Source organism: Martes martes (genome assembly GCF_963455335.1).
Source record: "Martes martes genome assembly, chromosome: 9".
NCBI lineage: Eukaryota > Metazoa > Chordata > Mammalia > Carnivora > Mustelidae > Martes > Martes martes.
In genome coordinates, this window is record NC_137896.1 from 15,878,045 (window position 1) to 15,903,015 (window position 24,971).

Sequence of the window (24,971 nt, forward strand, 5' to 3'; positions counted from 1 at the left end):
GGAGCAACGTAATGACGACAGAACAGAAATACGCCATTCCGCCTTGAGCGTCACGGGGCAGGAGGGCAGGGGGCGGGGCTAATAGGGGACTGTACCATTATGTTGGCTGAGGGGTAAAATCAAACAGAACGTGAATTAACTTTAAGCCAAAGAAAAGCCCACCTCGCTTTGTCCTTTAATGTCAAGTATTCTTAGAGACTGATAAAAAATGGTAGGGCCCTAGGGCCCAAACTTCGCTCCACCCTGAGGGAGAAGAGTGAAGGCTTCCGATGGGGTGGGGGGATGCCCCAGCCTAGACCCCAAGGGCGCAGGTGCGGAGCCGAGGTGGGGCTTGGACCGTGCGTCGGGGTGCAGGTGCCTTGAACCCAGGTTAGCGGCTCCGTGCAGTGCGTGGAAGGGACTCAGCGTCTTGGGAGCCCAGGAAAGACTTCCTGGGGGAGGGTGGTTAGGTTTAGGGGTGCGAATGGTCACTCGAGATAGTTCTTCGTTGATGAGCCCAGCATCTCTGAGTGCCCCCGCGTCAGGCCCGGGGTATGGACGTGAGCCCGCCCTCTGGGCCTCCCCAGACACGGAGTTAGACCTTGGCCAGATCGTACAAAAACAGTGATAATATAAACTGTATTGTTAAGGGAGCTGTGAGGGCCCGGAGATGGTCTGAAGGGCGGCCCGGATGAACAGAGATATGACTGATAATTCATTAAGTAGAGTAATATTCATTAAGGCAAGGGCTGGAGAAGGAACTGCTCTGCCCCAAAGCCAAAGCCACATAGAGGTTGCTCTGCCATCGCCATCAAAATGAAAAGCCAGGCGCCGGTAGCCACAAACAGGCCACCCTTCGCTCCAGGGGAGCGCCCCTTGCCGGCCCCTGAGAGAGTGTGGACTGCAATGCCATTTCCTCGCTGGTTCAGACCAAGAGCTGAGAGACATCCAGCAGTTTGGATTTACATTTATGTTTGTTGCGATCTTCAATAGGTACAGAGTAGTAGCAGTTTTAGGAGCTTGAAACACACAACTCTCTTTGCCTTTATAAGACTACTGTTGAGCGCCTGGGTGGCTCAGTGGGTTAAGCCTCTGCCTTTGGCTAGGGTTATGATCCCAGGGTCCTGGTCCCGCATCGGGCTCTCTGCTCTGCAGGGAGCCTGCCTCTCTCTCTCTCTCTCTGCCTACTTGTGATCTCTGTGTGTCAAATAAATAAATAAAATCTTTAAAAAAAAACATAAAAAAAAGACTACTGTCACTGCAAAGTTAAAAAGTGGAGGAGGATGAGGATTCTCTTCATGGGGATGCTGTATTTTGGTGCAAAATTAGTAAGATGCTTAATCTCACAAAACAAACAGGGTGGGGGGGGCGGGGTAGGGAGAGGGTGGTTGGGTTATGGACATTGGGGAGGGTATGTGCTATGGTGAGTGCTGTGAAGTGTGTAAACCTGGAAATTCACAGACCTGTACCCCTGGGGCTAATAATACATTATATGTTAATTTTTTTAAAGGAGGAAAAACAACTTAATAACAGCATATGGAAAAATGTTAAAAAAATTAGTAAGATGGAAATGATGTATTCCCATTAGAGAGGGCGTACGTAGGCTGTGCCACTTGAGGGTTTAGACAGATTTGGAGTTCTTCTGCCTGATGTATGGTCAGTGTTTGCTAGAAAACCAAAGGAGGACGTGCTCAGAGCACTTCTCCCACTGCTGAAGCCTGAAGGAGAACACCGGGTTTAAAAAGCAGCAGCCACCAAGTTCAGTTCCCAGCTGTGCCTTGTACCTGCTGGGTGACCTTGGGCAAGTTGCTTAATCTATCAGAATGAGTGTTTCTTATCTGTAAAGTGCGGTTAATGATTTCTAAATGCTGGTTTATTGTGAGGATTGTAGGTAATGCATGTAAAGATCAGAAAGTGCTCAGTAAACATAGATGAAGCATGATCCATTCAATATCATAGTTCTCCATTTTTATTTTCTATCCTGGTGAAAATTTTGTGACTTTACAGTCTCAGACCACATGGAAGCATTGTGTGTTTCACAACCCATAATAGCGGGTTGTGTACTTTTGACAGTACTATCACGTTACTGACAATTACACTCTTGTTTTTTGCTTTGGGAAGCTGGGGGAATGTGCCTCTCCATCATGTTCCACATTTGTCAATTAACAGTTGCTGTTATGATGGAAACCAAATCAGAGCGTTTCTTTCAAAGTTCTCAGCACATGTCATAGGGTAACAGTAACTCCTCCTGATACAGCTTGGAATTTCAGTAGGTCAGTGTTAGTGTCATTGGTGTGTTTTCCAGCACCATCCCCTGTTATTTCTGGGGCAAGAAGCTGAGAAAAAAAAAAAGAGAGAGAGAAAGAGTAGGGTTAGGAAGAAAAGGCAGTAAAATCACCAGCACACACTGATGTTAAAGTTCTCTCCTTGTCCACAAGCCAAAAAGCCAATGAGCCCACCCTGAAGTAGCTGATGAACCACAGGTCTGGGGGGGGGACAAAAAAAAAAAAAAGAAAGAAAGAAAGAACCACTTTGCCACGGAAATAAGGCAATATGATCCATCCTCCTCGGTTTTGCGGGTACTGTTACCACAGTTACCACATGAAAGCTTCTAGTCCCTTCCTTGAGTCAAAATCTAGCACAGGTGCATCCCCGAGCCACATGCCTGGTCCTCACAGCAGGGGAGGCTGGGAAAGTCCGTTATCTAGCATTTTCAGCCACTGTAAGTAGAGGTAATTACTGCCCTTCATCAGGGCTCGCGAGCTAAGAGATCATCTGGACATAGGAAAGGGTTCAGATGTCAGGCAGGCAAACCTAAAAACAAATGTCCAATACCACCCACAACAAAGAAAGACACCATCAACAGAGAAAAATGAGAGCATGTCGGGGGATAGCCTATAGGTGACATATAAAATGACATCTCTGTCATTTTACACGTGGAGATAAAAATCCAAACACCTAGAGGTCCTTTGGTAGAGAGATGCTAGTTGCCTACTCCACATTTCCCCCTTCTCCCTTAGCAACAGAGCCTGTGTTTTTAGGGGTGGTAATGTGCCCAGCTAATAAACCACATATCCTAGCCTCCACTGCAGGTAGGAGTGGATGGCTAATGAGCAGAAGCCATTGGCGGGTGCTTCTGGGGAAGCTCTGTAAAGGTGCTATTTTGCTCCCCCCTCCTTGCCTCCATTCTCCTTGCCCAGGACACAGAAGCAGTGACTATAGAGCTCCAGGAACCACTTTGTGGCAACGCAGCAATCCTAATATTGGAAGCCAATTGCCAAGGATGGCACAGAAAGCCTGTGAGTATCTGAAGACCTGTCCAACCAGCCTTGGACCACCTAACAACATTCTTCCTTGATGTGCTGGAAAGATATATGTAAGTTTATGTAAGTCCTTGTTACTCTGAGTCTCTGTTACTAGCAGCATTAGGTAAGGAAGGTAATTCCTGAGGGATACCAGCTGTCTTCAGTGGTTACACCAGTGCTAGGAATGCTTCTCTTCTAGTAGTCCAAGATGGCCTCATCCTCTGGTGCATAGGAAAATCCCAGGAATGCACTGGAGGCCCCAGAACTACTGGCCACAGTGTCAGGAGTGCAGCCAATGGACTTTGAAACAGCTTCCTGGGTGAACTCGGGGTCAAAGTGTTTCAAGTCAGCAGGTCCTGCCTGTGAATAGAAACCAACAGTGAGATGGGAACACAGGGGTCTGAGCTGCTGAAGGAACCCACGAGGCCTGAGAGGGATGTCAGGTCTCCCTTCTGAGGGCCTCGTGGACACCCACCTTTAGCTGTCACTGACACATGTGTTTATGTTAGTCATTTTATTTCGTGGCCCACTAGCCACGTATCAATGCCTCCAACCTCCTGGCATCCTGCCTGCTCCACATCAACCCTCAGAAAAGTCAAGTCAACACGCGCTTACTGAATGCCTACCAGGCACTGTTCATGGCACTGGAAATAGGAGTGAACAAAACAGAATGGGCCCCTGCATTCATGGAGCCTATATTATGCAGAGGGTAGGAAGACTGATAGCGAACATGTACATAAATAGACAAATAGACAATCTGGGGTGCTGACAGGCCTTGTGAAGAAGATAAAATAAATATGGTAGAGAGTGACTGGCTGTTTTTGCCGTCGGGGAAGAAGACCTGGGTGTGAGATCGTAAAAATGATCCTCCATTCGCCATTCAGAGCTGGAGTCCAGCTCTCCATACCTTTAATACAGGTTAGCCATGCGACTTGTTTGCGACAATGGGACGTTACCAGATGGGAAGCAAGCCAAGACTTGAAAAACACACACTGGGAGTTGTTCTCTCCTGCTGCCCTTGGAACCCTAGGCCACCATGTGAACAAGTCCAGTCCAAGTCTGAACAAGTAAAGTGAACATGTCCAAGTCTGCTGGAGTAGGAGAGGCCTCAGAAGAAGAATGCTGTTGCCCCAGATGCTGGCCAACTGCCCAGCATTTGGGTGAGGCAGTTCTAGGCCACTGGAATGACAGAGCCCAACAGAGACCGGCTAGCCTGGCACCAGCCAAAAAAACCTCACCCAACCAACCCACTGAATTGGGATGAAATACAAAATTGTTTCAAGACACCTAGTTTGCGGGGTGGCTTGTGAGATAGCATGAGCTAAACGAACCATCCTCTTTGTGAAGAAGGCACAGCCTCTGGAGAACACTAGGCCACCTGGGTTTTCTGAAATGAACAGGTGAGCAAGCGGAAGGGTCCACAGATCTACTTGACTATGCAAGCCTGAGGCTGTAGAACCAAACGGACCATGGTTTCCAGCTTCTCAAAAAGGCCACAGGGCACAGGGGTCCCAGCTCAGGGACCAGGGTTCCAAGACTAGAGTGTGGATCCTGGCCCTGGCTCTTGACAGCTGTGTGGTCCTAGATAAGACAGATGTTTTCTCTGTTTTTTACAAATGATACTGATGTTAAAGATACGTATTCAAGGTCTCCCAGCCGTAGACAACAGAACCAGGAATCCACCCCGGTATGTCTCACTTTACAGTCCACTCGCTGCATTCTATTACCTCCCTGTCTAGCATTTTTTACATTATTCTCTCTCCAAGGTGTATATTCAATATTATTGGCAGGGTCTTTTCCACACCCCCAGGTAAAGAAACTTTCCAAGTACCTGGACTGAGAGCATCCTATCTGACAACGGTTGTCAAGACTCTGATGCTCAAAGAGACGTTCATGCACAGGTAATTCACAAAAGGCGAGGTATAGATAGCAAACATTGGCAGTGTTGAGGTGTGTGAACTACATGGATGCAAGCAGCGTGACACTGCGGGACGCTTTGCAAGCGGCTGAGAAAACCTCCAATGTCTGCTTCAAATGGGGCTCCTTTGATGCACACTGCCACCGCTAATTAATATCAGTGCTAATTAACACTGCTAATTAAACACTAACCACCTTCACTATAAAAGAAATTAAAACAGGATGAGATGCCATGTTTTACTTAACAAATTTGCAAAGCTAAAAACAGTAACAATTGCACGCGTTGCAGAAAGGAAGATGAGAATTCTCCAGCAGACCCTGCTAGCAGGAAGTGGATTTTACTCTGCATCGCAGAGTTAGGGAATCAAGAGCCTAGGGGGTGTCTGGCTGGCTTAGTCAGGAGAGCAAGGGACCCTTGACCTCAGGGTCTTGAGTTCAAGCCCCACATAGGGTGATTACTTAAAATTGGGAGATTACTTAAAATTAAAAAAAGAAGAAAGAAAGAACTTAAACAGGTACACATTCTCTGACCTGGTAATTCCCTACCTGGAATCCATCTTAAGGAAATAACTGGAACCCTGGGCAAAGATACACACTTAAAAGTGTACATCAGTACTTTTATGATAAAGAAAGAATGATAACAACCTAAAGTTCACCATTAGGAGCATAGTTGAATACATTATATCATCAACAGAGGATTATGTAGCCATTTAAAATCATACTTCTAGGGCGCCTGGGTGGCTCTGTGAGTTAAGCCTCTGCCTTCGTTTGGCTCAGGTCATGATCTCAAGGGTCCTGGGATCGAGCCCCGCATCGGGCTAAATGAATAAAATCTTTTTAAAAATAAATAAAATGATACTTGTAAAGTTTTATATGATTTGGGGAAATAATGACATTGGTTTCTAGTAAGAAAAGACAGGTAAGGGGAGAAGATATCTATATATATTAGGTATGATCTATGTAAAAACACACAGAAAAAGACAGGAGGGCATATACCTGCAGGAATTTCATTTGAGAAGTGAGATAAGAAGTTTTTCCGCCTTGCGGCTTTAAACTCTGTTTTACACACTTTCTTTTCTTTTTTTTTAAAGATTTTATTTATTTGACACAGAGAGAGAGAGCACAAGTAGGCAAAGCAGCAGGCAGAGGGAGAGGGAGAAGCAGGCTCCCCACTGAGCATGGAGCCCGATATAGGACTACATCCCAGGACCCTGGGATCATGACCTGAGCCAAAGGTAGATGTTTAACTGACTGAGTCACCTAGGCACCCCTACATACTTTCTATAATGAATATATGTCATTTTTATTACCAGAGGGAAAAAAGAATTTTACAGGGCTTGATTCCATCTGGGTGTGCTATGTGACAGAGAGGGGTTTATTTACTTATTTTTAAAAAATTTTTAAGGATTTTACTTCTTTATTTGACAGAGAGAGTAAGAGAAAGCACAAGCAAGGGTAACGGCAGGCAGAGGGAGAGGGAGAAGCAGGCATCCCGCTGAGCAAGGAGCAAGAAGTGGGGCTCGATCCCAGGACCCTGCGATCATGACCTGAGCTGAAGACATATGCCCAACCAACTGAGCCACCCAGGTGCCCCTATTTACTTACTTTTTTTTTTTTTTTAAAGATTTTATTTATTTGACAGACAGGGATCACAAGAAGGCAGAGAGGCAGGCAGAGAGAGAGAAGGAAGCGGGCTCCCTGCTGAGGGGAGCCCGATGTGGGGCTGAGGCTTGATCCCAGGACCCTGGGATCATGACCTGAGCCGAAGGCAGAGGCTTTAACCCACTGAGCCACCCAGGCGCCCCTTTACTTACTTTTTTAAGACTTTATTTTTAAGTAATCTCTATACCCAACATGAGACTCGAACCTACAACTCAGAGATTAAGAGTCACGTGTTTCACTGACTGAGCCAGCCAGGAGCCCCCAGAGAGTGCTTTAAACGGTGTAAAGGGCTCTGCAATGAAGGTTATTGGGGCTGAGAATGAAGGGTGGGCAGTGTGGCTCATCACACAGAGCCGGACTGGCAGTCAGGACTTCTGGAGCCTAGACCCCATTTTGCCTCTAACTTACCATGTGGACCTGGGCCCCTGGTTATCCCACCTGTAGAAAGAGAGTGGCCCAGATCTCTCTCACCAGCCCCAGAAAACCAGAATATGGAACACAGTGACCTCTTACCACATTTGGGTTGAAGGGTGGAGTCAGCCTCTTGTGGTACAAGTCATCCCAGTTTATGGGGCTGAAGAATACATGATTCTTTATCTCAAGCTGTAGGAAGAAAGTGCTGATCACAAGTAGCCCTCCCCCACGGCACTCCTCCCCACCCCCACCCTCTACTCCTCACGTCTGGGAGCTCCAACTCTACTGGCAGCTGGCTGTTAAGCTCTAAAACCTTTACTGGGAAAGTAACTTGTAATTCCAGCTGGTTTCATGGGACAAAGGGCTGTTCTGCTGCCAGGCCTCTCCCCTTCACCATCATCTAGAACCCAAACCCTTCTCCCCTGTAGCATTCATTCATTCCTCAACTATTTACTGAGCACCTACTCTATGCCAGCACCATGGGACACGTTGGTGATACGTCAGTGAACAAGACTGCAGAACCTGCCTTTGGGGTTCCCAGGGATCTTCCCACCCCATCCACCTGCCTCAGTGCATCTTGATTCTTCTAGAATGCAAACCGGAGAAATAGACCACATCCGCTCAGTAAGGAAAGTAACAGAAGTAAAGCCCCAAGAAAAACTGCAGTTTCCTGGAGACCAGAATTTAGGACTCAGCCCTGGACCTCATTCACTACTTCTTTTCTAATCTAAACCAATGTTAGCATCAAGTTCCTCCTATCCCAACTGGACCCTTTCTATCCGTGTTTGGCAAGGAATGATTCTCCAGCTCCCTACATCATAAATGTTCCCCATCCCATGCCCCGTGTGGTTGTTAAATAGCCAGATCCAAAAGATCTCGAGGACCCAAGAAATGGATTAACACTGGTTGCCTGTAAATTAAGGAACTAGGTAACTAAAGGGACTTTTTCTTAAATCCTTTGAGTTTTGATCTATGGGAATGTATCCCTTATTTGAAAAATCATACATTTTTTTAAGATTTTATTTATTTATTTATTTGTCAAAGAGAGTGAGCACAGGCAGACAGAGTGGCAGGCAGAGACAGAGGGAGAAGCAGGCTCCCTGCTGAGCAAGGAGCCCGATGTGGGACTCAATCCCAGTACCTTGGGATCATGACCCGAGCCGAAGGCAGCCACTTAACCAACTGAGCCACCAGGTGTCCCAAATCATACATATTTTTAAGATGCAAATTTCCTCTTGAAAGAAGGGGACTAGTCTTCATGAGAGTCCCCTTCTTTAAGCTGGCCAGGGATGGGTGGGAAAAAGCCCTAAATGTTTGTTACACTTCATGGTATCCGGCATGTGGAGGTCTGGGTACCAACACATGGCACTGGCCTAAGGTCTTTGTATATATTAATTCATATGATCTTTATAGCAGCTGTGAGCTAGGTGTTATCACTGCAGATGGGGAAACTGAAGATTACAGAGAGAAGTTATGCAATTTGCCCAAGGGTCTACAACTAGGAAGGACTAGGAAGCTGGAGGAGGGATCTGAACCCAGATAGTCTGTCCATGTATCACAACCACTCTGCTAGAAGAGAAAGCAAACTTCCAGGGAGAAAAGCACTATGGTCTTTCTTTTATCAACTCAATTATCTTTTGTTGACTAGAGAATATAAGATTATTTTTCAAGTTCTACTTTAATAAAAAAAAAATCCTGGGGTGCCTGGGTGGCTCAGTGGGTTAAACTGCTGCCTGCAGCTCAGGTCATGATCTCAGGGTCCTGGGATCGAGCCCCACATCGGGCTCTCTGCTTGACGGGGAGCCTGCCTCCCCCTCTCTCTCTGCCTGCCTCTCTGCCTACTTGTGATCTCTGTCTCTCTGTCAAATAAATAAATGAAATCTTAAAAAATAAAAATAAAAATAAATTTTTTAAATCCTGAATTCATTATAGAAATCGAGAGTGAATTACTCATCTCTGTATCCTGAATGCGCAGCCTAGCACTGGCAAAAAACAAGTCCAGTCCTCTCTCTGCATAGAAACCAGAGGAATATCTTAAAACTGAAATTGGGTCTTGCCAGAGCCCTGTTCAAAATCCGCCAAAGTGGACCACTCTTCTTGTTAATGCCACAGGACTTTTGCACATGCTGTGTGCAAAAAAGGTGTCACCTCCTCTGAGTAGACCTACTTCACCATGCCAGTATAAATACACTCCCTCCCATTATTGTCTATCTTGGCTCGTTGTTCATTTATTTCCTGTTGCTTATCACACTCTGTAATCATTATATACCATAGTTTGTTTGTTGTCTGCCTCCCCCAATCAGCTTAACAAGGGCATAGACACAGCCCACTGAATCGCTAGAATCTAGCTCAATGCCTGGCACGTAGTAGATGCTCAGTAAACATTGGATGAATTCAAGAACTGGACTAAAGGAAGCAATGAAGCAGTAGTAGCAGCTGTGAATTTCCAAACGAAGGAGTTTGCAATGCCTGGTTTTGGAGGGGAGCTGGATGCCCATCACTGTGCTTCTGAGCTGCTTCTGCAGGAAGCTGAACACCCCCGTCAGGGACTAGTGCTCTGCTGGCGGTTCACCTACAAAGTCTGATTTGGAGCCCAGCCGCTGCCTCTGGTCCTTGTGGAGAAGGCCTTGCAGGAGGTCGCAGGCAGCCACAGTCTGGCCCCCAGGGATCTGCAGCGGCTGGTGCAGAATGTTCTCATACATCTGGGACATGTCTTGGCTGTAGAATGGTGGCTGATGAGAGAGAGAGAGAGAGAGAAGCTGGAGGCTCATCCATGCTAAAGTGGGGAAAGGTCTCAGGGAGACTTGGCTCAAAGCCAGGTAATGGAAGAATTCAGCCAGACTGCGTCTTGTGCAATGGTTCACGCCACAGACTGGAGAGAAACAGAGACCTCACTTCTGGCATAGGGGAGAGGGCCGCTGGGAAGGCTGAGAGGGGACCGCCCAGGAGCATCCCCTATCCCAGCCCTCTTAACCCAGCCTGGGCACCAGATCTGCGCTTTGCAAAGTGAACACGTTTGCCCTCATCGTTCCAGCCTAGCCTCACAGCCGTCTTTGAAGACGGGTAGTAATTTGTTGGACGAGACAAGGCTCAAGAGATTGAGACACATGGCCAGGAAGAGAGCCAGGCCCGGCTCCAGGCCCAGAGCCCACTCTTTCCTGAGACTCTTCATCCCGCCTCCTGCTTCCGCTTCTTCTTCCTGACTCCACGGAGCCCATCTCTCATATCCACCACGTTCTGCTGGAGAAGCCAGCCCAGAGCAATGTCTGCTGGGGTAAGTCTACACAAGTCTCCCCCTGAGCAGGCAGCCCGGGGCTGGTTCCACAGACTACTGGCACTGTGACCTTTCTGGGCCTCAGTTTCCCTCCCAGTAAATAAGAACAACTCCATTTCCTCCAGTGGCAGCCTCCCAAGGCTGTTTCTCAGTGCCAAAGGGGTCATGTATGAGATGGTGTGTTGTAAAGTGCTAACTAACCTTATTAAAGCAACATCCATAATCCTGACATCATCTTTTTGAGCTAGAGAGATGGCTCATTCAGTTCCTTGAGGGGCCAGAGGAGGCCACACAAGGGAGAGACCCACCACCATCTCTTCCTGGAGCCACGTGTCCCTTGCAGACGCTCACGCCCCACTCACCAGGCCTTGCAGCATCTCGTAGAGAACAGCCCCCAAGCACCACCAGTCCACTGCCCGATCATAAGGCTCTTTCCGAAGCACTTCTGGAGCCAAGTACTGTTGAGGAGAAAATACATTTATCTGAAAGACATTCGGCCTCAGTCTCCCCATTTGTAAACAGGGCACTTAGAAGAAAAGATCACCAGGGGTTGATCCTGCTGTGATATGCATGTGCGTATGTTCAGTCATCATCCATCTGCCAAAGGCCTGCTCTGTGCCTGACCCTTTGCCAACGTGCAAAGGCAGACTTACACAGTTGTATAAGTGGCGCACCATACAAAAGTACCAGCCAAAAGGATGTACGGAGATGTAAGCCTGGCAGTGATTAACTCACCAAGCCATAATGCTAGTATAGGGTTATATCTGGCAACTTGATTAATGTTTAATAGAATAACTCTTTCTAATTAATGTGCCCAAGGGGATGCCTTTATCTAATTTGCACAAAAGCATCCTATCAGTGTCCTGGGAACCAGAAAACCCTGTGAGTACTCACAGTGCACTGGGGAGACTAATGCTGAAGTGTTAAGTAAATGCGGCACATACTTGTACTGGAAACCTCAGTAACAGAGAGATGCACAGGAATCAGGAAAGAGGAGGGGACACCTCAGTTCCTAGTGATAGATGAATGCATGCCAAAGAGCTGTGCCTTCCAACAAGAAGATTACCTGAGGCAGATCTATGCTTTCTGCCAAACCCAAGGGCGTGGTGACCCCTTAGTCTGGCATCTCTGCCATTGAGTCTCAGCAACCCACAAGAGCCATTTGGAGAGACTGTGTGAATGTGGGAGGGACAGGAAGTTACCCAGACCTGAGCCCTAAGTAGGGCTCATTTAACCTCCCAGAACCTTTATTTCCTCCTCTGTAAAATGCGGTTGCAGGATCCTTCCCTGGGGGCTGTTTTAAGGCTATGTGCTCATCTGGGCGTAACAGGATATGTGTGCAGGCCTTGAACAATGGGAGCAACCATGGGTACTCTTGTCTGTGCTTCCCGGCATCACAGCAGTAGCTGACTTATGGGAGAGGTGATGTGTTGGAACCCCATGTCTCCTCCACAATCCTGGATGTCCTGTGCCCTGCTCCTCACCCCTGGCAATGTCCAAGGAAGGGATGGCTGGGCTGTCAGGCTTTGGGACACCAGCTCTGTCCCGTGGACACCCTGCCATATATGCAAACACAGACAATGGCTCCTGCTCAGAGAGATCACCTGTCCATCAGCTGCTCCAAAACCAAATGGAGGAGGCCCAGCTGAGATCTGAGATCCAGATTTTCTGGCATACAGAGAACAACAGAGCAGATAAAGTCCTGTCCCATGCCAGATCAGGAGGCACTTCCCAGTCCTACAGCCTCTGCCTCCCAGCCCCCACCCAGATATCGGTCAACTGGGAACCCCTTTGGGTCCAAGGTCCAAGGGTCAACACTGTTGGGAGTCCAGAGAAAGGTTTTCACCTGCAAGGCTCCAGGGAAGCCTTGGCAGGACACACAAACATGTATGGATTACTGCTGAGACCCACAGATTTTAGCCCCCCAGGCTCTTGGCAGCTGGAGTGGACCAGCGTTTTATATTTGCCAGCCCTGATCTTAACTTGTCAGGCCAAGCCCTCCTGCTGCACATGGACTTCACCCTGTAGGGCAGGCTGTCCAATATGGCAGCCACTCGTTGCACATGGCTACAAGAATAATCTATCTCAAAAAAAAAAAAAAAAGAATAATCTATCTCAACAATTTTATATTGATTGTATGCTGAAATGACAATATTTTGTATATACTGGGTTAATTAAAATATATTATAAAAATGAATTCCACCTGTTTCTTTTCCCTTTTTAAATGTGGCTGCTGGGAAACCTTACCTTGAGTATAGAGTCTGCATGGCTATTTCTCTTCCTCTAGGACGGCATTGCTGCAGAATTTCCCTAACAGCCCCCAGAGCAGATGCCCCCATTAGACAAAGAAATCAAGGCAGAGGACAAGCCAGCTCAGGGCAAGGGCTTGGGTGACAGGACTGGGCCTCCCCCACCCCGGTGGAACCTGTTGGCTCTAAGCAGAGTTGAAGCTCAACCACTCATGGCCTGACCTCTGACCTCTCCTACAAGGTTTGGCTTACCTCGGGGGTGCCACAGAACGTGGACGTGGTCTCCTCAGGCTCTACCCCTTCCTTGCAGAGGCCAAAATCCGTCAGCACCACATGTCCCTGCAGAGGAGGGTGAGCAGGGGCTGGAAGGTGGTCTAAGCTAAAGGGATGGTCAGGCCTAATCCCAAAGCCCAGATGCTTTACCCCAGGGCAGCAGCTGGGGAGTCTCATGCCTCTGACACGGGCTATAGGCTCCACTTAGAGACCCATAGCTCCTAGACTGGATGCCAGGAGCAGTACAAGGGGCAAGGTGGGGGGGGGGGGGTATCATTCCACTGTCTGCCCGCCCCCTCCCTCCCAAGCTTATCACAGACTTAGACCCATGCCCTGCAACATGGCAGCTCCATGAATATCCTCGCTGTAGGGGACTGGTGGTGGCAGCTCCCTTGGCAGAGAGCTGGTGTTTCAGAAAGCAACCATATCGTGTGGCAGCTGGGCAGCCAGGTGGCTGGTGGAGGTCACAGAGTGAGTGGATACTGTGGGGCTCTGCTCAGATCTCCCCTTTAGGAGCTGTCATGCCCATACCCCACTTCTGGGACATTCCTCTCACCCAAAGTTACGTTCCTCCCAAGGGGCGGTCCACACCCAGTGACCGGTCAATTTGAGGGCACAAAAGCCCAGGCTCCTTGCCTCAGTTTAGAACGGTTCTAAAGAGTCGCCCCAGCCTGGGCCCTCCCCACCCCTGTAAGATCAGCCAAGGCAACCTCATTTGCAACCACAATGCAGGTGGGCTTCCTCCTCTCCCTAGTCCTGCCTCCTCCCCCCTTAAAACTGGATCTCTTAAGAGCATTCCCCAATAACCATCTGCACTCAACACTCCATCTGTTTCCAGGGGACCCAGTCTAAGACATGGAGAAACTACAAAGTCCAAGAGCCTCCACTTGCTCCCCGCAAACCACACACACACACACACACACACACATACACGCACATACATATGCACACATACTTGAATGCATCCCTACCCATATGCACGAGGCATGATGCTTGCACCCATGCTCATAAGTACACACATATAGACACACACTCACACCGACCTGGCAGTCCAAGAGAATGTTCTCTGGTTTCAGATCCCTGCAGAAAACAAGAGAAAAGAGCACAGTGATGTCTCCCTTAGTGAGGTAGAGCAGGGGACCCAGGGTCCTGGCAGGCAGACTATTCCTGGAGGCTCACGGAGATGTGGAGGGAGAGCCCATGGAGAATGGGCACTTGATGCCAGAAAGGAAGCTCCTACTCCACTCCCACTGCTGAGCCGTCCTCCTTGGACAAAGGGCCAAGTTCACCAGGACCTAGGGGTCCACACAACCCCTGGCATTTGTGGCAGAAGGGCCAGAGCTGGCTCGGAGCCACAGGCGGGACTCACCTGTAAATGACGTTGAGAGAGTGCAGGTAGCCAATGGCACTGGCCACCTCGGCAGCGTAGAACCGGGCCCGGGGCTCCAGGAACCGGCGTTCCCGCTGCAGGTGGAAGAAGAGCTGGACGGGGAGAAGGTGTGTGAGAGAGGGTCTCTGGGCAAGTCACCCGCTCTCTGAGCTGCAATGTACTCAGATGGAAAGAGGCATGCTTGGGGCGCCTGGGGGGCTCCGTCGGTTAAGCATCTGACTCTTGATCTCAGCTCAGTCCTTGATCTCAGAGTTGTGAGTTCAAGCCCCACATTGGGCTTTATGCTGGCATGGAGCCTACTTAAAAAGGGGGGGCATGCTGGCCCCCACCCTACAGAGCAGTCATGGGTGTCCAACGTGTCAGCAGGAGAGATTAATTCACATGGATTGAGCAGCTACCAGATTCCAGGGTCAAAGCCAGATCCTTTCATGTCTCTTACTTCATTCAATTCTCTTGACTACCTTTAGGGCATCAAATATGATGCCAGTTTCACCTAAGAGAAAACTGGGAGGGGTCAGGTGACTTGCCCAAGGCCAGGTAGCGCATAACTGGCAGAGCTGCCATGGGACCCCGGGTCATTCAATGATGCATCTTTCCTTGCCCCAGGCAGTAGGATGCTCGGAGCTGTCAAACTGAGCCCAGCCTAGGTCTGTCTGGGGGCCAACTGCTTTGGTCTCTTTTGCTGGCCTGGGAAAGGCCTTTACCGCTACTAGGGGACGTAGGGATCCAGAGCAAAACCCACATCTTGGTATCAGGCCAAAAGTCATGAGGTCATACAGGTTCAATCTGGGATCACCTGCCCAGACAGACAGTTCAGGATGGAGACCAGCAGATCCCTGCTGTGCTTCTGGGTCACCAGGTGGCCTTGGGTCTCTGTTCACCACAGGGACCCATCACGCCCCCCCCCGCCCCCGCAGTGGCCTATGGTGTAAAAAAGAGGGCATTGGAAATCTTGATCACAGAACTCCACTAACACTGACCTTGCCCAGGTGTGCTGAAGTGAGTCTGGGCAGCCTTGTGTGGGGGCAGTCAAGAAATGGGGGGCTGGGAGCCAAACAGACTTGCATTCAAATCCTGGCTCTGTCAGGGACAGGCTGGGTGGCTGTGAGCAAGGGAGTTATCTCTTGAGCCTCAGTTTTTCAGCTACAAAATGGGTCTGTTGTGAGGATGAGGTGATAATCATTCCAGAATCTGGTACACGTACCAGGCATTTAAGAGTCTGGCCGAGGGAATCCTCCCTAGGAGTCCACCCACCTCTCCCCCGTTGACATAGTCCAGCACAAAGTAGAGCTTCTCAGGCGTCTGGAAGGAGTAGCGCAGGCCCACAAGGAAGGGGTGCCGTACGTTCTTCAGCAGCACACTGCGCTCCGCCATGATGTGGCTCTGCTGTGGGGTCATAGTTAGGGGCGCACGTCACCACCCACACAGCCCCCTGTGCCTCGGCACAGCCCACGTGGCCTCACCATTCATGGGGTTGCCCTGCCCAAGACCTTCTCATGCCCCTGCTCAAATACCCACTGTGGCTCCTTAGTGCCCTCAGAGCCAGGCTCCCTACATAGTAGCCAGGATTCTGAATGGTCAGCCTCATCCCCAGCCTCATGCGTGCAGCGCCAGCCCCTGGGTCAGAAACCTCTGACCCTCTCTCCAGGGGCGATAAGGAAAGCACACGTGATTACCGCATAAAAGGAGTCCCAGTCATGGTTATGTTCATGCTGTTTTTCCTGCCTGGACACCGCACATTTGAGGCTAACTGCCAGGCCATCTCCTCCCTAAAGGACCTCTGCTATCTGCCCTCAGGATGTCCTTGTTAACATCAATTTCCTCGCCTCAGCCCTCTGATTGATGGTCCTCTCTCCCGGTCCGCTCTGTACCCCTCAAGGGGTTGGAATTAAAGAGACTCAAGTCAGCTGAAGAAGCTAGAACTATGGGGTGGCTGTGGCTTGAGGGGCTCCAACACTGCACACACAGGGAGGCTGGCGCCTAGACAAGGCAGAGGGCTCATCGGCCATGGAGCCCTGAGTTTCCCAGGGGACGGCGGAGGGCTGGGACGGGGGCCTCCCGAAAGCCCTATGGGTGAGCTGGTTGGCTGGGTCCTCTGAGAAGGGTCAGCACCCTCAGCACCACCCGGCCCTCTGTCTGCTATGATCACGGCTGCACCCAGCCCCGTGGGTCCTTCAGCACTGGGACCCATCTCGGGAAAACATCTTAGGCTGGGGTCAAGAAGCAGGAGGGGAAATGCCTGAGCACGAGCTCTGGTACCTCTTTCTTCTTTAAGATGGACTTTTTCTGCAGCACCTTCACTGCGTAGAACATCCCATCAGACTTGTGCTTGGCCAGCAGGACCTGAGCAGAAGCACAAACATAAGACCCCACGAGGGATGACTCCTCTGAGCTTCGGATTTCTCCATCAGCCGCTTGCTCCGGCCCCGCGTCCGTGATTCTACAGGTTGTGAGTTTCCGCTTTGTGCATGCAAGGGACAGGCAGAGGGTGGAGGAGGCCGGGGAAGGGAAGACCCAGGTCTCCCAACCTCCCTGTGTCACTCACCTTCCCATAGCTCCCTTTGCCAATGACTTTCAGGAAGTCAAAGTCGGTGGGCCGGGCGCTGGGGGGGGAGGAGAAGAACACAGGTCCGAATTTGTGAACTTGGGAAACCTGGCTTCTGATATGAAATCCAGGCTTCTCTTTGACTTGGAAGCTGGGGAACAGAGGGAGCTTTCCAAGAGTTAAGCCTCCTGGCCACTGAAGCATGCCATGTTCTCCCAGCCAAGAGGGCTTGGAGGAAAGGCCCCTGCCCCTGGGGATCCACAGTCGAGCAACCAACAGACAAGCTGGGGAGAAAACCGACACAACTGCAAAGAAGGCAAGAACTCTGCCCCTGCCCCAAACCTGAGAAGGGCCTGAAGGGGGGGAATTGCTAACAATGCAGACTTTGGGGTGCGTTTCAGGCATGCGACTCAGCATGGGCAAAGGCTGGGGAATTAGTGGGAGATAAAGCCGGGTCCCAGGTGGCAGAGGGTCCTGACGGTAGACCAGAGAACTTGGATCTGATTCCCAAAGAGAGGGGAGCCAGGTATGAAGGGAGCCCAGGGGAAAGTTGTTTGAAAGACCAGAACTCACTTTGGGTTGGCTGAAGGTCCCAGGTTGATGTTCCCATTGGCCCTTGAGGGCTGGTAGACATTGACAGAAAAGTTAGTAAGATCAGCAGTGACTGAGTGTTAGGATCCTCAGCCCCCTGCTTTCTCCTGGCCTAGGCCCTGCTCCCTTCTCTACTAACCTGTCTGCTTCCTCCTTCCTTCTTTCCACTGGTCTACCAACCCACCCAACCATCCACCATCTCATCTGCTTCTCCTAACACCCCATTTTCTTGAAGCTCTTGCCCAACTCTGTGCCCTGTTTACCCTGCAAATGTCCCACTTCCGTGAGCTCACAGTGACCCCTGTCAGCCCCCCAGTCCTACTCTAGGTGGGCCCACCAGGCTGGCCTGAGCGTCCCCCAGATTTCCCCTAGAGGAGGAAGTGAGCCCCCTGGTGGTGTGTAGGGGAACCAAGACTCACTCACCGGAGGACTGGGCGTCCCAGCCCCGCTACAGTCCATTCTATAGCAGCGATCAGGTAGGCTCTGGGGACACAAGAGGGACCAGGCATGAGAGAGCTGTGGTTGGGGAAGGAGAGTCACTTGTCTAGGCACTGCTGCACTCTCCACCCCTCCCCAACCCCGTGCACCTACCACAGTCTGAGCACCTCCTACCCAAGAACAGTGACCCCTGCAAGGGACAAGAACTGATGTACCCTGGACACAGCCTCTCTAACCAAACATATCAAGAGAAAGCCCGGGAGAATGCCCAGGGGTATCCCTCCCAGGCTTAATCTTTCCAAGGATTGGGGACAGCCAGTGTGGCAAGATCTGTGTACCGGGGCAGCCCCGGAAGTCGAGGATGGCCAGGGCTGGAAGGCTGGGCTCCCCAGGCTCCCAGACAGGCACATTGCAACCCCGAATTCTGAGCTGGGATCTGTGTTGTGTTGACTATTATCTCCCTGCCACATGGACTTCTACTTAATGCCCCTGGAATGGCAAGTGGCCTGGGGGCCTGGGCTAGAGCCACGAAGAGATGACCCAAGCCTGGCCAGTGCTGGTCTCTGCAGCTAGGAGCACAGTGTCTTTCCTGATCCCACGCTGCAGGCTGAAGGAGGCTGGTGTGTCCGGGCTCTGGCTCAGGATGCTCATGGCACGTGCCTGCTTGGAAGGCCAAGGTAAGAACTGAGATCCCACCTAAGAACCCAGGTGCTCATGGATGATGCAGGTACTGTACATCCCAGGACCACAGCCTTGACCCACTGGGGGGCCTGGACAACAGCCTAGCCTCTCTGGGTAAAAAACCTTTACAAGGGAGGATCCTGGAGCAACCACTCCTGTGGCCTTGGGTGCTGACAAAGTCACCCCAGGGGAAAGGAGGGAATCCTCTAGACCAGGTTGCTCCAAAAGGCCCAGGCCTGTGGGACCCTGAGAGAACGAACTTTAGATCTGCCTGATAGGGAGTGTAGCCTGGCTTCAGCCAGTGCCCTGGGGTCCGTGCTCCCCGAGGGCCCATAATGCTGCCACACCCACTCCTGGGTTGACCGCATAGGCCCCTCTGCGGGACCCAGGCCTCTCTAGCCCCACGTACCTGTGCAGCCTGAGGAGAGGCCACTGGAAGAACCGGCGGTTGGAGCCGGAGGACAGGCCGTGGACAAGAGAGCCTCCCTCTGTTCTCCCAACAACGGCCGAAGTGTCTGTGCCTGGCGCCGGCCCGGCCCCGGCACCCAGCTCAGAACTACCCGCAGCAGCAGCAGCAGCAAGCGGGCTGCTGATGTCACGTGGGATCCAGTGGCGCTAAGGATGGGACCAGGGACCTCAGTTCCCTCAGGGACATCGCCTCCCCCTGGGGGGCGGGTGGAAGGGGGTGGGCAACAGCTGCGGGAACGCCCTGCTGACGTCTGAGACTTGTTCGAATGTGTGCGAGTGTATGGCTCTGGCTGTGTGTGTGTGTCTGTGTGTGTCTGTGTGTGTCTGTGTGTGTGTAGGGGGCTTGTCTGTAAGAAGACGTGCTCCCTGGGGCCTACCCAGGCTGGGCATAGACAGACTCCATAAGGTTCTAGAGACCTCATCCGTGGCAGCTGAGAGCACGTTGCCTTCCAAGAATCTGTAGGTGTTTCAGGCACAGGTGTCCGGCCCAGTCCAGCCAGTCTTGGTCTTTGCCTGCTGAGCACTTGGCCCTTTGGGCCTTTCCTTGCTGGCAGCTCCAGGGCCCTGGCCCACTGTCTCCAGGGCAGGACTGGTTGGCCTACAGCTCTCCAGCTATATAAGTGGTATGTGGTGCAATAATTAGGTACTCACGGGGTCCCCTCCTCTCCCCAGGCACTCATGAGAGGTGTTCTGAGGAATGAAAGAGTTCAAGGGGCCCGACACAGCCCCTGCCTTTCTGGAACTTTCTATGTGGCTACCGTATGCCACACTTAGACCTCTGCAATTCACCACAGTGGAGGGATCCACGGGACCAGGCCTAAGAAGGTTGGCCGGGGAGGGACCTGAGCCCAGCGGCCTTGGGGGTTCTCACTGGACTCTGAAAAGCAGGGGACCAGTGGGGGGTTGTCCGAGAAAGCAAACCCAAGTGAACAATATCAGAGCCTTCCATCTTTCAACAAACTAGAAATGTTGAACCAATACACTGATGGGCGGGATGTCATGTTGACAAAACACATACCCACCACAAGGACATTTCTTTTCAATAGCAAGACCCTGATGGGACTTCATTCGGCAGCCCAGTGTAGAACAGGAGAATAATCGTGAAAGTAATCCTAACTGAAATGGCCCCCTCAGAGCACCCGCTGGCTGTGACCCTCCCTCTCTTGACCTGACATCCCTCTTCTAGTTCGGTTCCACTTCGGTGTCCCCCCCTTTCAGTTAAACTCCTCGAAAGAGTCGTCTGGACTCAGTTTCCACTCTTTCTCCTTTTCTCTCTTGAACCCATTCCAAAGAGGCTTTAACCCCAGCCCTCCACCAAGACCCTGGGCGCGTGACTCCCACGTTCCAGAGCCAGTGATGTGCTCCTCGGCCTCAGCTCGCCCAGCTTCTCTGGAGGACTGGGCACACCCGGTCTTCCCGCTTGGCTTCCGGAGCTCCTGGTTTTCTTTCCATCTCAACCTGCTGCTCTTTCTCCATCCCTTCTGCCGGATCTGCCTCCTCTTTTGCCACTAAACGGTGGCCTGTCCGAGGGTTCCGTCCTCAGACCTCTAGCTACACTTGTTCCCAAACTCTCTCCTGCACTAAGTCTGGGCTTTGTTTTGTTTTTTTAAGATTTTTATTTATTTATTTGACAGACAGAGATCACAAGTAGGCAGAGAGACAGGCAGAGAGAGAGAGAGGGAGAAGCAAGCTCCCTGCTGAGCAGAGAGCCCGATGCGGGGCTCGATCCCAGCACCCTGGGATCATGACCTGAGGCGAAGGCAGAGGCTTTAACCCACTGAGTCACCCAGGCGCCCCCTAAGTCTGGGTTTATATATCTAACCGCGCTCTTGGCCGTTCACTAGTTGGGTGCCTGGAAGCACCTCACTCGTAACACGTCCAAGAGTCCTGACTCCCATTCCTTCCCCTCCGCTCCCGCCAGCTCCTCCCTTAGTCTTCCATCTCCCACCTGCTCAAAAAATCAAGCCAGCAACTTGGAATTCGTGCTAAAGACACAGAACCTTCCCCCAACTCCAGTCCACCATGAAATCCCAGGAGACTCTACCTTCACATTGAACCCAGGGAGCACTGCTACCCACCAGAGCATCTGCCACGTCCCTGCCTGAGCCACTGTCACCGCTTGCATGGATCGTCGCAATAGCTTCCCTGATGTCTCCTGATTTCTAGCTTGACCCTCTGCAGTGTTTCTCCACCCAAAGCCAGAGCACCACTTTTAAACCAGAAGTCAGACCATGTGACCTGGCTGCTCAGAAACTCCAGTCGCTTCCCACCACACCTTGGATTAAAATCCAAAGTCTGCCATGGTCTTCGAGATTCTGTGTGACCTGACTCCTGTCACTGTCTCCACTTTGGTTCCCATGCTCTCTACACTCCAGCCTCTCTGACTTTCTTGCTGTCACTCAAACACACCAAGTACCCTCTGGCCTCCCATCCCTGGCCCTTCCTTTCCACTCTGCCTAGAATGCTCTTCCCCCAGACTCCTGCATGGCTGGCTTCCAGGAACATCACAGAGGTCTCTGCTCAAATGTCACCTCTGAGAGAGGACTTTTCTCTTTATGTGTGACTGATTTTCCTTGTTTGTCTGAGACTGAGGGTTTCCAGGGATGTGAGACTCTCAGGGCTAAAGCTAGAGCAGTCCTGGGGCACAGCAGGATGGTTGGTCACTGTACAGCATGCTCCCGCCCACTCCCTGACCACTTTCTCTGCTTAGCAGGTTCCACTCTGACATCTCATCATCCACTCCTTCTGTCTTGCACTAGAACATCGGCTCCACGAGGGCAAAGACTTTTCTTGTTCACTGTTGAGTCCCCAATACCTAGATAAGGATCTGGTATATGATCAGAGCTCAGTATGTATTTGAGTAATGAAAAAGGAATGAGTTGATAAGATCAAGGAGAGTACATATATAAAATGGAAAATTACCCAACTGAAAAACGATAGATTTGTAAATCAGAGTGGGAATATATGCGTGATACAATGTCAAGCAGAAAAAGGACATTTCAAAATGGTAGGTGTGCCAGGGAGACCATCTTTATAAGAAAATAGAGGCACGCATGCACATATACATTTGTGCATAGGCACCAATAAAGGCTGGATGCTTACAACCCAAGGTGACAGAGGATTAAGCTAATTTTTATCTTCGTACCTTGGTGTAAAATGTCTCGAGGGGTTGCTGTTCACTTAATACTTCGGTACTAAGGCCTGGGGAGAACTTTGACATATGCATTGCCCACCACCACACTCCCATCACCTTGACTGGAACTCCCACACCTGAACAGCTCACAGCTCCTGTAGCTTCTTTCTTACCTGCACCACTGTCTTCTGATTTTCTGGCCAAAGGCTGGGCATCAATACCTCGTCGTGACTATTCAGACCTACAGGGATGCCCTTGAACTCACAGGGTGTAATCCCTCCTAACTGCTGGAGCTTAGACGCATGCGCCTCTGGCCCATCATGGCACCAACCTGCTCACACCTTCCGAGGGCTGCTGGCTGCAGCGGGGGTGGGGGGGGTCACTCCGTTCCGTCTCTTTGGAGCACTGCCCTGACCATTCTGGTCTGCTCGGCTAGCCCGTTGCCTCTGTCCTCATTTGCCGTCCCCAGAAGCCTAGCCAGACCACCTCCTGCCCCCCGATCCCCTAAACTCTTATCCCCTCCTCTGTGTCCACTGCTGCTATAACACCTGTCTTCACACTACTGTGATTTATTCATTTATTTGCCTGCCTGGCCAGTGCATACCAATGACATACCAATGACAGTGCAACCAAGGGCCAGCTTGGTCTTATTTTGTTCCCACAGCGCCAGGGGTTAGAAACCACCAGGATCCCTGTTTGAAGGAGGAGGAAACTGAGGCACAGAGAGGTGAAGTGGCTTGACCAAGACACCAAGCTAGTTAACGCTCTAACTGGGATTTGAACCCAGGCAGTCTGACACGAAGCCCGCGGCCTGGAATTGCAGGAAGAAGTTAGGACTGTAGAAAAGGAAGGAATGAATTGAGCGGGGTGGGAGCGAGGGTGTGGCTGCGTTAGTTAGGAGGAGAGGAGATTAGGTGACAGGGGAGGCGGAAGAGGTAGTTGAGAGGGAAGGACAGAAAGGAGGGAAGGGAAAGAAGTTAGGAAGGGGATTAGGAAGGAAGGGAGGATGGCAGGGATAGTTAGGAAGGAAATGGTAGGAAGGGAATTAGGAAAGAGGGTGCTAGGAAGGAAAGGGAGGACATTGGCCGCCAGAAACGAAGCCAGCCAGGTAACCCGTTTGTCAGTTTGGTAGCCCGACAGGCTGGCAGGCAGGGGTCCTGCTCACGCCTGAGCCTCTCACCTGAAACCGCTGGGTCTCTGTCAGGTCCTGGGGAGCAGCCCGGGGCACAGCTCTGCCCTCCTGTCTCTCTGCATGGTCCTGCTGACCTGAAACCCAGCCCCGACGTGCTGGACAACCTTCTCGGTCAGGAGCGACCTGTTACCCACTCACTTGGCTCCCGAGCCAGCTAGGAGCTGGCTGCAGGGCCTTCTGGTTACTAATTAACCTTGGACCTGAATCGAAGACAGCTTCGAGACAGGCCTGGCCCTGGGGACCCTCTGAACTTTAAAGAGCTACTGCACAATTCAAGTTGTGTGACCTTGGACTGGCGACGCCAGCTCCCCGAGCCTCGTGAGGACTGCCGAGGATGGCGTGTGTCCTGACCCTCCCAGGAAGGGTCTCGGAGGTGCCTTTCAACCCTGTCACGTTTCCATTCTCTGAAATGCCTCCCGCCCCACCTCCCAGGTCCAGCCCAAATGCTGACCTTGCATGGCCTTCCCTGATTCCAACAGCTGAATCACGTCCTCCTTCCCCTAGTGCCTGGAGGACTGGCCGTTGAAAGGGCTGGTCTCACACAGCTCTCCTCTCCGGCTCTTCCCTGAGCGGGACCACAGCCTCTGAGATGACCCCTTCCCCGATACCTCTGGGAATGGAAAGCTCATTCTGTCCTGAGCCAGCCTTGTTGCTGGACACTGCCAAGCCCGAGTCTGCGGCCTAGTGCTCACCTGCTGGGGCACCGCTTGGGGAACCGTCCCCGGAAGAGAACCCCGGCTGAGATGAGTCCCGTGCTCTGCTCTGCCCTTCAGTGACCTGGGGCTCAGGAACCAGGGCTCAGCACTCCCTAGCTTGCACCGAAGGAAGGCTATCTCCTGGTCGAGCTGAAGCTGCCCAGACTGAGGGTTCCAACTCAGGGCAGGGGCCACTTAATCTTTTTAGTGTGTCCTGGGGAAGCCTGGCATGCCCTACTCCCCACCTCCATCAACACACACAGGGGCAAATACTTGGCCTCTGCCTGGAGAGGGGCTGCGGCTGAACCAAGTGCACAAAGCAGATTGGGGCCAAGCCCTGGGTCCTGGCCATTTCCAGAGCCGTCCCGCGTCAGCTCCACTGGGCTCCTCCTCCCCTGCCTTCCCAGAGCCAGTTTTCAAACTCCCCCCACGATGGGGTTGCATAAACTGTATTGGAAAAAGTCCAGCGTACAGAAGAATGTGGAATAAAAAGTGAAAGCTTCTCCTCAAATCCATCTTCATTCTCATTTCCAGAAGCAACCGCTGTGAACTAAACGGGGACCACCCTTCCAGACCTTTGTCTGCAACCCAAACTCCGTAGCTCAAAAAAGGCCACACCATACATATGGTTCAGAAACTCACTTTCTCTCACACTCTTTCTTTCCCTATCAACACAGAGTCAGCTTTTTTTTTTAAACATCTGCATCACATTGTATAATGTGGGATTAATTTCCCTCTGTTCCCTCCTAACTGTTTCTCTGTTGG

General features: G+C 51.2%; 1 protein-coding gene across 2 annotated transcripts; it reads right to left on the reverse strand.

Moving 5' to 3' along the window:
• Positions 1-1,923: 1,923 nt before the first annotated feature.
• Positions 1,924-24,220, reverse strand: SGK2 (serum/glucocorticoid regulated kinase 2). 2 transcript variants are annotated; one of them, XM_080813062.1, is made up of 14 exons: positions 23,500-23,637; positions 18,023-18,082; positions 17,582-17,631; positions 17,009-17,066; positions 16,723-16,806; positions 15,718-15,849; positions 14,443-14,555; positions 14,117-14,153; positions 13,053-13,139; positions 10,914-11,009; positions 9,854-10,009; positions 7,377-7,466; positions 3,436-3,644; positions 1,924-2,315 (listed from the first exon to the last, which is right to left on the reverse strand). In XM_080813062.1, the coding sequence occupies exons 2-13, from the start codon at positions 18,056-18,058 to the stop codon at positions 3,480-3,482; spliced, it is 1,104 nt and encodes a 367-aa protein (XP_080669188.1). In that variant the 5' UTR covers positions 18,059-18,082; positions 23,500-23,637; the 3' UTR covers positions 1,924-2,315; positions 3,436-3,479. The 2 variants fall into 2 exon arrangements, with proteins under 2 accessions (XP_080669188.1, XP_080669189.1); XM_080813063.1 differs by lacking the exon at positions 1,924-2,315 and adding an exon at positions 24,204-24,220 and having other exon boundaries at positions 2,841-3,644; positions 23,500-23,585.
• Between the last annotated feature and the right edge of the window lie 751 nt (positions 24,221-24,971).

Coding starts and splice junctions, on each gene's coding strand:
- SGK2 (XM_080813062.1), bottom strand. CDS start 18,058: ATGGACTGTAGCGGGGCTGGGACGCCCAGTCCTCCG. Junction 17,632..18,022: donor CTGGGACGCCCAGTCCTCCG/GTGAGTGAGTCT, acceptor AATGTCTACCAG/CCCTCAAGGGCCAATGGGAA. Junction 17,067..17,581: donor GGACCTTCAGCCAACCCAAA/GTGAGTTCTGGT, acceptor CTCCCCCCCCAG/CGCCCGGCCCACCGACTTTG.